General features: G+C 42.9%; 1 protein-coding gene across 1 annotated transcript; it reads left to right on the top strand.

Annotated features, from left to right (window-relative positions):
- Window positions 1–461: 461 nt before the first annotated feature.
- Window positions 462–4,273, top strand: AMER2 (APC membrane recruitment protein 2). Its single transcript, XM_088460166.1, has 2 exons — window positions 462–1,320; window positions 1,492–4,273. The coding sequence occupies exons 1-2, from the start codon at window positions 480–482 to the stop codon at window positions 2,346–2,348; spliced, it is 1,698 nt and encodes a 565-aa protein (XP_088316292.1). The 5' UTR covers window positions 462–479; the 3' UTR covers window positions 2,349–4,273.
- The last annotated feature ends 7,797 nt before the right edge of the window (window positions 4,274–12,070 follow it).

Below are 12,070 nucleotides of genomic sequence, written 5' to 3' on the forward strand. Positions count from 1 at the left end.
CCCCATCCATCTGCAGAAAAGGGACATCATTCTTCTTAGGGAATGAAGGAGGAAAAACTGGATCTGTTTAACAATATCATTTATCCACTATGATATATATTAGGGATATATTTATTATTTGTATGTGTGCTTCAGATAAAATGGCAGATGCACACGAAACAGCTTCTGCACTGTAAACAGAAAGCATCACCTCACAAGGATATACCTGCCAGAAAACATGCACTGTAGACAAATGGGCAAGTTACATAAACCTTTCAGAGAAGGGGGGGAGCCTGTATTTGGTTGCAGTTTGCAGATTGATTTAGAATGGATGACAGTGAGCTGGCACTGGCCCATTACTGACGAAAGCTGCTTATCCCCCCCCCTGGTTGCCTTGGAGATGAACAGGAGCAGCCGAGAAGCTGCCAGTGAGAAAATCAGCATCAGGCATCTGCGGGGGTCTGCAGGAGGAAGGAGGCAGGATCAGGGAGACGGCAAACATGGACTTGCATTGTGATTGTGCAGATTCCCCAGCAGCTGAGCAGCCACCAGGAAAGATTAACAAGACCGCTTTTAAATTATTTGGGAAGAGGAAATCTGGCAGCCCTATGCCAACGATATTTGGTGTGAAAAACAAGGGAGATGGGAAGAACGCAGGCAAAATGGGCATGGTACGGAGCAAGACACTGGATGGGCTAACTGATGTTGTGCTGGAGAGTAGCAAGCGAGAGGATCAGTGTGCATCTGAGGCTGCTGCTGACACGCCAAGCGTTGATGCAAACATCCAGCCTGTCACTGGGAAGACAGATGTTTCACCCAACAGCTCGGTGGGTAAATCGCACAGTTTCTTTTCTTTGCTGAAAAAGAATGGGAAATTAGAGAACGTGAAAGGGGAGAATACAGAGCAGAGGGCTGGCGGCAGACAAAAGAAAGGACTGAAGGGACTGTTTAGCAGCATGCGATGGAACAGGAAAGATAAATACAGCAAGGACGACAGGGAAGGGGCCACAGAAGACCAGCCAGGCCTTATTTTGTCCGGCTCATTGACAGCTAGCTTGGAATGCATTAAGGAGGAAATACAGAAGCCTTTGTGTGAACCAGAGGTACCTCCAGAGAGTCTCACAGTTGTTGATTTGCCCTGCGAGGAGCAGCCTGTGGAAGAAAACACCTCGCTGGAGGACAATCCATTGGGAGCCACTGAGGAATCTCCCTGCTCCTCGCACCACACCGACAAACCCCAAGATGGGAATGCTGCAGGTAGCCCGCACATTGACATCATTTGCCAGTTTCCCGAAGCAGACGTGGAGATTCCACAGGAAAAGGAGGATGAGAAAGTAACAGGTGAACTTACAATAAACAATATTTGCTTTGTTGAACCTGAGTGTGATAGTGGGCAAGAAATTGCAGTCCCCGACCCTTCTACTGTTGATCCACCCTCTGAACAATCTTTTGATCGTATTTGTTTGATGTTGGCTGATGTTACATCACTGAAAAGCTTTGACTCTCTTACAGGATGTGGTGATATTATTGCCGACCCCGACGAGGAAGGAGGAAGCAGCAGTACCGGTGCAAGGATTATCCATGGGAATGGCAAGAAAGCTCCTTACAAAAAGACCCCAAACATGATCGCCTATCAGGGAGGCGGAGAGGAGATGGCAAGTCCAGATCAAGTCGATGACAAGGACATCCAAGAGTTTTTGGGGATCATACCGCAACCAGAGGAGACAAGCAAAGAGGTGGGCAAAGTGAGTATTATCAGGCAAGCCTCGAGGGAGGAGAAACGTCTGGAGGACACATGTGATGGGAATATAGCAAAGACACCTAAACTGAAACAGGATGCAGCCAATGGCAACGAGAAAGGGGATTTTAAAAGTCGGGGAAAAGAGCAACGAGACTCTATTCGGAATAGCGATGAGGGCTATTGGGACTCACCCACCCCGGGGCTAGAGGAAGAACCTCCAAAGAGTACTGGGAAGAAGGATCTTTCCAGAGACAGTTACAGTGGAGATGCGCTCTATGACCTATATACAGAGAATGACGATAACACAACCAGAGCGCATGCGGAGGAGAAAAGACTGTGCCAAGCACACACCAAGCCACTCTCTCCAGTCACCGTCACATGTCCAGTGAAGACAAATTTTACAAAGGACTCAAAAATACCCATCAGTATTAAACACCTGCCAGTTCATGCTCCCAGCCAATCGGCAGAGACTGGAAATAATAGCACCTCCTCAGGTCTACAGCACCAGCCCGTAAAAAGTGAGCTTCCCAGAACAAAAATCCCAGTTTCCAAAGTACTTGTAAGACGGGTCAGTAATAAAGCTATAACCGGAACGTCAGGTAAAATGCATGAGGCAGCCAAAAAGTAACTGGAGCAATCGTGAATAACCCAGGCCAGCTTGCAGTTTAAGGACAATAAAATGTAAGAACATCGTCACGCAATCCAGGGCAAATTTCATCCACTTTGCAAGAAATTTAATTTTTTTGCACTTTTAATTTTTTAATTTGCGGCATACTACTGTGCAACCATTTTGGATGTTTTTAACTCCGAAAAAAACCCCAAAAGGGTTTGTAATGCTTATTATTGGGCGCATGTCAAGATAAAAACAATAAAGGAACTCTGGGAGACTAGGCATTAATATAAGTCAGTGATATATGTCTATATTAATATTGCTAAATAGTCATGAATTTCAAAAGTAGTTTCTTTAGAGTAAAGGCATGTATGCACAGGGAGAGGTAGGCCTTTGGTGGCAGTGGGCATTTTCCCCCAGGCTGATATGGGTTTTCATAATGTAGACTCAACAGCCAATCAAAGGCCAGTAAGGTAAAGATCAATTTTTGTAGAAGCTCCATAGAGACTTGAATGTTGAGTATCATAAAAGTAGTGTTGGAAAAGCCATTTGTTTTGCCCTTGAGCAGTAACTAATCTGAAATACTAAATAAAAATATTACTGTACCAAGATACAATTTGTACATTATAATGTAAAATAATATACAGGGAGTTCGGAAAGTCCCTCCGCAGCAACTGTGAGCTAAGTGTGTGACAGCCCAAAATTCAAAAAGGGGAGCCACACCAACTGCCAGTGAGTCCCAACCGGCGATGTTTGGCAGCGTTTGAGGTGGCAGTGGGTGTGGCTCCCCTATTTGAATTTTGGACTGCGCTGCAGATCCATGTCTGGAGCCGCCACTGTCTGTCACAAACTAAGCACACAATCACTGCAGATGGACTTTCCAAACTCACTGTATCACTGAACTTTGCAATTCGCTTAACTAGTAAGAAGAAAAGCGTGCACATCTTGATACAATGCTCTCTTTGCTAAAAAAACCCCTACTCCTAGATTAGGATGAATCCATAGGCGTAACTACCGTAGGTGCAAGGGGTGTGGCTGCCATGGGGCCCAGACCGTCCCGAGGCCCGGCCCTCCACCTGCCCCTACGGTGCCAGGCCTTGGTCCGCGGCCCCACACTCTCCCCCTTCACACTGCCCTGCACCCGCCTCACTCCCCTCTCCTTGTCTTACCTGTAGCCTGCTCCGTGGCCCCCTTCCGTAGTTGCGTCCTCCCGGTCGGCTCTGCCTCCGGCTCTCCTCATTGACTGATACTGGGAGGAGGCATGGTCGCCTCCTCCCAGCATCAGTCAGTGAGGAGAGAGAGATGGAGCCGACCGGGAGAGTGTGCCTGTCCTGCACATTGCGACCACGGAGAAGGGGGAGTCGAGAAGAGAGGAGTGAGGATGGTGCAGGGGGGACATGGACCGAGGGGCAACCGCAGACCTAGGGGAGCCTGTGAAAATTTTGCTATGGGGCCTCCCTAGGTCTAGTTACGCCCCTGGATGAATCTGTGGGAGTGTAACACCCTGATGAAAGGATGGAAGGGGTGTTGTGCTGCTCTGCAGCACTAGGTGGTGTTCTCCCAGGCAATCTGCTAGGACCAGAGGTGTGCACTGATTGTGGCACCTGTTTGGTTGGCCTTGTCCAATCAGGAGCCACGTTCGGCAAACACCTTCCATTCTTTGTTTTTACTATTACTCTGGGGTGTTACTTGGCAAATAATCATCTAAGGAGGACAACCCCTTTATGTGTTTGTTACGGAGGTATCCTTTGAATAACTTAGGAGTCTATTTACTAAGCCTTGGATGGAGATAAAGTGAACAACAGGGATAAAGTACTAGCCAATCAACTCCTAACTGCCATGTCACAGGCTATGTTTGAAAATGTCAGAAGCTGGTTGGCTTGTACTTTAATGCTGTTAAAGAGATAAAGTACCAACCAATCAGCTCCTAGCTGTCATTTTTCAAACACAGCCTGTAAAGTGACAGTTAGGAGCTGATTGGTTGGTACTTTATCTCTCTCCACTTTATCTCTCTCCAAGGCTTAGTGAACAGATCCCTGTATTTCTGCCCATAATGTTTACAATGCGTGCTTCCATTGAGATGAATGCACATCAGATGCAGTGAAATTGCAGTCCAATGTAACTTAAATTCATGTTTAAAAATAAACAGACACTAATCTCATTGCAATGATTTTTATTGCCACCTGAGTTTATTAACTTGTTTTCGAAATGCAAAATGTTAACCCCAGTGTATACATAATCTAGTAGCTCTTGTTTCTCTCCATATAAAACAATGGGAGATTTGCTTTTCAAAGACCCTAATTTGCATCAGACAGATGAACACTGAAACCGGATGGCTCTGTATGGCACAGTCAGCTATTTAACCTGTTTTGCTTCATCTAAGACTTCAGACCAGGCCCTATGTCGGAATAATTGTACAATATAGCCTTCGCCATCTGTAGATAAACAGCACTAATAATTCTAAAGAGTTAATGGGTGCTCGAGAGAGCGACACAGGCCAGCACTGTACACAATATAAAACAGAGGTATTGTTTTTTACTCACCGTCTCAAATATAGAGCAGCATTTGTACATGTACAGCACTCGTATGGACCAAACTGTTTCTTTTCATGTGTACTATCTAAATATGTGTATACTGTATCTAATGAGCGTCAGTACATTCCGGTGTAAATATGCACAAATGTGATTTTCATTGATAGGCATCTCAGAGCATTAATGAGATAGGGTTTCCGAATATGTGGGCCTGAAAAAGAAACACAATTTAATATATGTTGCTATTTTTTTATATTTCTGTGTTGATATGGCAAGTAGAGAACTAATGACTCATATGAGGACTGGATTATGACAGACGGCTGTGATGGATAGGGGTTAATGCAAAATAATAACCTCCTATGTAAAGATGCATAAATAGTTGGTAGGTGTTTCATTAAAGATGACTTTTTATTGAAACAAAATGTTCCTGTGTAATCTCTGACTAAACATTTGTGTGACTGCATAAACAATAGCACGCCATAAGGGATGCTGGGGGTTAATACACTGGAGAGAGAGATATGCCCACAATGCATTGCATCCTGTTTCATCTTAGCCCCCTAATAACAAAGGAGTTGAGATTTACAAACCTGACCTCTGGAGGCAAATAAGGGAATTACAGGCATAACAGGTGATAAACAGAGATTCCATTATATACTGTAGTATTGCATTAGTCTATCCTACGTGGTCCAGGATGGTGATCTCAGCTGCTCCCTGCTCAATATCAACCCTTTGTGTGCCAGGGGCAAGGTCAACAAAGGGTTATAATATTGTGATCAAAGCACTATTGATTAAAATTTAAAACACACACAGTACATTAGCTCATAACTAGCATTTTCTAAATTATTCACATACATTAGAAATAAAAACACACTTTCTTTTTAGATTTAAGTTACTATGTCACAACTTAATGCATGTAATGTAAAAAATGCAGATTTGTCACACCATCCCCCGTTACACTATATTAAATCTATGGTTTTCTAGATAAACAGACGGTGTCACATATATATATATATATATATATATATATACATAAGGATTTATGGTGAGGTTTCTCATATGATTTGCAGCACACGGAAAATAAACAACAACATTTTATGCAGATTTGGATTCTTACATCCATAGAGATAAATAAAACCCTAATCAGTATTTTATAGCATGTCACTGTATTGTATGTACACACGATCAGATTCCACAGTGCAGAGAGTCTCCCCATCAGTCACAGCCCAGTATTACTGCATGGTAAGCAAACATCCCCCTCCCCATACATTTATACAGTGACACGTCTGCTTCATGTTATGGGTCTGTCAGGTGTTACTAGTAGTAACAGATATGTACAGGCTGCCAGGAGGAATATGCATGCTTCAGGTTATACTATAATGCATGTGCCAGTGTATACGGTTAATAGGTAAATGCCAAGGTATACAGTTACTATGTACAGTATGTGCCAAGTATGTTACTATGTACAGTATGTGCCAAGGTATATGGTAAATATGCATGTGCTAGCGAATACAGTTACTATGTAGGTGGGAGATGTACTAAACCTTGAAAAGTGATAAAGTGGAGAGTGATAAAGTACCAACCAATCAGCTCCTAACTGTCACTTTACAGGCTGTGTTTGAACAACGGAGGTTGGGACCTGATTGGGTGGTACTTTATCACTCTCTACTTTATCACTTTCAAGGCTTAGTACATCTCCCTGAGTATACAATTAATAAGTATGTTTCAGGGTCTATGGGTAATATTAACTGCAGGGTATGCAGTCAACATGTATGTGCCGGTCTGCCAGAGTATACAGTTAATAAGTATGTGCCATGGTATATGGTTTATATTCATGTGCCAGGGTATATGGGTAATATGTACAGTATGTGCCAGGGTATATGGGTAATATGTACAGTATGTGCCAGGGTATATGGGTAATATGTGTGTACCAGGGTATATGGGTAATTTGTATGTGCCAGGGTATATGGGTAAAATGTATGTGCCAGGGTATATGGGTAATATGTATGTACCAGGGTATACGGGTAATTTGTATGTGCCATGGTAGACAGGTAATATGTATGTGCCAGGGTGTATGGGTAATATGTATGTGCCAGGGTATACAGGTGTTATGTATGTGCCAGGGTATACAGGTAATTTGTATGTGCCAGGGTATAAGGGTAATATGTACGTGCCAGGGTATATGGGTAATTTGTATGTGCCAGGGTATACGGGTAATTTTATATGTGCCGATGTATACGGGTAATATGTATGTGTCAGGTTATACAGGTAATATGTATGTACCAGAGTATACAGGTAATATGTATGTGTCAGGTTATACAGGTAATATGTATGTACCAGAGTATACAGGTAATATGTATGTGCCGATGTATACGGGTAAAATGTATGTGTCAGGGTATATGGGTAATATGTATGTGCCTATGTATGTGTCAGGGTATATGGGTAATATGTATGTGCCGATGTATATGGGTAATATGTATGTGTCAGGGTATACGGGTAATATGTATGTGCCGATGTATACGGGTAATATGTATGTACCAGAGTATACAGGTAATATGTATGTGTCAGGTTATACAGGTAATATGTATGTACCAGAGTATACAGGGAATATGTATGTACCAGAGTATACAGGTAATATGTATGTGCCGATGTATACGGGTAATATGTATGTGTCAGGGTATATGGGTAATATGTATGTGCCGATGTATACGGGTAATATGTATGTGTCAGGGTATATGGGTAATATGTATGTGCCGATGTATATGGGTAATATGTATGTGTCAGGGTATACGGGTAATATGTATGTGCCGATGTATACGGGTAATATGTATGTGCCAGGGTATATGGGTAATATGTATGTGTGAGGGTATATGGGTAATATGTATGTGCCAGGATATACGGGTAATATGTATGTGCCAGGGTATACGGGTAATATGTATGTGCCAGGGTAAACAGTTGATTTCATTGTTCCCTTGGATCAAGCATTTAGTGATTGAAAGCATTGGCTCTGTTGTTTTAATCCTCTGTCTGTCAATGGATTAACATTGTTATCCGTATATTAACAGACTTGTCAGCGCTGAATGAAAGATCAGACTGTAGACATGTTAAATGATGAAACACACAAACCCTCTGCCTGTGGATTATACAGTTCTGGATATAATGATATGAGGGTCACATAATGCTTCAGCGTATAATAGTGTGGAGCTGGCATAATGGTGGAGGCGCCTCCTGGCACACCATCTTTCTCTACTGAGAGCCCACAGCATTAATACCATAGACTACATGTATAAGTCATGCAAATAAAACCCACATTCATTCTCAAATCCCAAAGTGTAACAATATATAAAAATTAAGCTGCATAAATGATGTTTTATACAATTTTATCTTTGTGTATATTGTATTATTTACAACAGATTTGCGACATATTTTTTGGCGCTTCTTGCATTGCTTTGTTTAATTTGTAGAACACGCAGGTACGCAAACAACAGGATGACATCTGTTGTGTAACTATAAGTAACATCATAGCCTGCAACAAAAGTCCAATATATCATCTAGTGTACAGTATACCCAGCTTTACTGCCACCAAATCCACCTCTCCCAGATGGTACAACCTTTATTCAAGTTGATATAATGTACATTGTGCTACTTGTGTGCAACATAAAACATACAGAATCTGGTAGCTGAACATCAGAGTTCCATTCCCCCCTTACCTTGTATTGTTTTATATTTAGCTTTGTTTTTAGTTATAAAATATGGCTTTATAATCTTCCTTATGTTCTTTTAATCTTCCTCCAATTTCATCCTATGCTCTCTTATTCTAGGAATCCCATTGTGCTTAAGTACTATACGCTGCATTCTGTAATCTATTAATGCCCTTGATATATTAAACTGTCCTTTTCTCCTCTATACTATACTATAAAATCTGAGGAGGGGGAGGGGTGCGTGTGATCAGCTGACTCCATCTTTAGTCATAACGTGTCTCATTTTCCCGTGTAACCCACTCCTTGAAATGCCCCATGACCTAATTACTGTGACATAAAAGAGTTTATGCTGAAAGGCTAGCGGAACCCTTGAAGAAACCCTCAAAACATGGCATGTTAGGGACATGTGTGAAGAGTCTGGATTTATACAGAATTACTCCCTACTGATCTATTCTGAACATATATTTTCTGGGGCTAACAATATACATTTACCCCTTATTGTTTCTCATTCGCAGTAGTTGGGAACTATGGCAATTCATTATTTCATTCATACCCTGTTCCAGCTGCCGTCGTTAATTTCTGTGCTTTGCTTATTGCACTTTGGGAATTTTGCTAATGAGACTTACACCATTTAGTACAACATTTACACTTGTCAACATATTTGCCCCCAGGAGTTTAAAAAAACTAATGCAACTTCTGTATAATATTAATAGTATCTTAGAAAATGCAAATTTTAAATATTTGACTTTCCATATTTCATCTATGCATGTATTTACTCGTACATCAGAAATGTTACTTTGCTATCCTGCTCAAGTTAAAAATTAAATAAATCCACGTTACGGTGTAATTAAGCGCCCTTTCACGCCATCTGAAAAAAATGTCTATTTGACCTAAATTTGTGTGTCATAAGTACACATCAAGAATATGTGTATTGGTTGAAGCCCTTATTTAAAGCTATAGTGTATTTTAAAATCTGGAATGGCAAGTGCTGAAATTCTATATCTACAAGCAGGGTTGTCTTAAGAGAGGAGGGGACCCGTGTGCATTCCCTCTCCGGGCCGGCAGCTGAGTGACGTGGCTGGCCGGCCACCGCAGCATCAGAAGACTCTGGGCACTAGAGCATGCACAGAGTCTACTGCGCATGCAAAGATTGCCGGGGAAACGGCGTGGCCGCGATTTACCTGGTGATTTCCAATGCCAGTGGCGACCATATTCCGGCGTTTTGAGCAGTGCTGAGACACCCGGCGCGGGACCTCAGAGTGGTAAGTTTTATATAATATGGGTGCAGGGTGTGTGGTGCGGGCCCCCCTGGATCCGTATGCTCCGCACACCCTGCACCCATTATAGATACACCCCTGTCTACAAGTAAGTGAAGTAAAAAAACTTGCGTTTTATATTATATTGCACTGTCAGGTGCTAATTTACCCTAATGTGGGAACATTTACCCATTATACCAATTGGGATATAAGATATGGGGGCCTATTCATCAACACTAAAATAACATTTTTAAGGACATTTTCCTTAAATAACGTTATTTTGGTATTCATGAACAGACTTAGCATAGGAGATATCACAGATATCTCCTTGCCAAGTTCCCCTGCGTTCATTTCCCCTGCGTTAATTTTTTTGGAAATTGTGGTATTCATCAAATTCCGAAAATTATGAATTTTCGGAATTTGATGCAGTTACTATTCGCCACGCATCTGTAGGCAGTACTGCGCATGCGCTGGTTTTACAGATGTAACAGCGCATGCGCAGCAGTGTTTCCAGATGCGATAAGGTAGAGTAGAGAGGGAAAAGTATCTATTTCCCGAAAAGCTGTCATCGCAAAAATGACAGCTTTTCGGAATAGATCCTTATGGAGAGGTGGAATGATGAATTCCACCTATAAACAGCTAGAACTCCATGAGAGTTCTAAAGCTAATTATCTCTAGAGAATTTTTAGGTTTAATGAATAGGCCCCACAGTCCTAAAGTGGAAATATGAATGGTGGAGAAAGTAAAAATATTCACTATGATGAACACGTCTTAGTTTGAACTTTTATGTTTTATATTTTGGAGTCTTTTTATTGCTTTAAATAGATCAACGTGACAATGGGCCTGATTCGGACGCAGTATCGATAGTTTCACAGTTGAGCAAAGTTTTGCTACTGCGCATGCACAAATAATCTCAAATACCCCGACTGTGCACGTGCGAACCAATGTGAGCAATGACATTTGCAGTTGCGTATGGAATCGCTAACACTTGAGTAGGGGCTTGCGATCCCTGTGCATATCAGGGTGGAGGCTGGAAGGCGACCTAAAGTGGTCGCAAAAAGAGGCCGTTTCATGGGCGTGTTATCGGCGTGTGACGGGCGTGCGTGGGAACGCAGCTGTGTTCTCAATTGCAAATCCAATGCTACATAGGCCATGAGTACCTAGAGAAGACCCTAGGCTTCCGCATATGTCAATGGTGCAACCGATGTTGTGTAGATGTTGGAGTGTATATAATCTCCACTGCAAATGCATAGACCATGGAGCCTGCAAGTGGGCATTTCACCGCTCGTACTCTCCATCGCACTGTCCCGCAAAAAAAAAGAAGGCTGAGATTAGTATCTGCATATTCCCGCAACCGCTACTGCGAGAGTGGCTGCGATCACGGCTGCGTTACCAACCTTCTTTAAATCAGGTCCAAAATTACTTCTGCATTTCTGCGGATAGCTTTGAAATTTCTCAAATGGACAGTTTGCTGGTGAAGAAGGAATCCCATTGAAACGTATAGGTACGATATCTACCACCTCAAAGCATGTGTACACACCAAGTCAATTTAGGGTTGGGAAGAGGCTGCAGTAACTGTGCCTAATCACAAACTGCCCGTGAATCAAAGATCTTTACTCCTGAAAGCTCCTTTACAGATCTCATCCAGCAACATAAAATCTAGTTTCTGCATGTGGGAAGACCAAGAGTTTCTGCAGCAAGCCCACAAGGAACGTAATGGCCTGCCTAGTCACTCCCATTACGCAGGTTCTAGTTCTGACCTTCCCACTGTCCCCCCTACAGCCATGTGCCACACCATATAGTACCCTAACTAGTAATAGAGCCTTTGTATTTTTTTTTATACTCTGTACTGTACTAGACCATCTCACGGGGGAGATCCATTGTGATATTCAAGTATTAGGATCTTACATGAACAAAGGTGTACGAATAATGGGGGATGGGGGGACGAGGCGGGGGGGGGGTGGTCAATGGGAAGGCTCCCCCACAAACATTTGAAAGGTGGCGGCCACAAACTGTCAGGGGCTAGGGGGGTCATTCAGACCCGCTCGCGAGCAAATTTCGCTCGCTAGCAGGTCGATGTTTTGAGACTGCGCATGCGCACGACGGAGGGAGAAATACGTCGCTCGGGGTCTCGCACCAAAGGGGGCGTGCTGTCGATGGTGACTGACAGCACGGCCCTTTTGGTGGGCGTGCCGGGGGCACGGCGGCCAGACAGAGGCGTTCCCATGGGAACGCCTACCGTCTGAGTCCGGCCC

The sequence above is a fragment of the Taudactylus pleione genome, unplaced genomic scaffold (genome assembly GCF_031769625.1).
Source record: "Taudactylus pleione unplaced genomic scaffold, aTauple2 ptg000043l, whole genome shotgun sequence".
In the NCBI taxonomy this organism is placed as follows: domain Eukaryota; kingdom Metazoa; phylum Chordata; class Amphibia; order Anura; family Myobatrachidae; genus Taudactylus; species Taudactylus pleione.

Bases quoted from the DNA above. Each gene is read 5' to 3' on its own strand.
- AMER2 (XM_088460166.1), top strand. From the start codon at position 480: ATGGACTTGCATTGTGATTGTGCAGATTCCCCAGCAGCTGAGCAGCCA. The intron at 1,321-1,491 runs GTGAACTTACAA...ACTCTCTTACAG, and splicing joins GGAGGATGAGAAAGTAACAG to GATGTGGTGATATTATTGCC.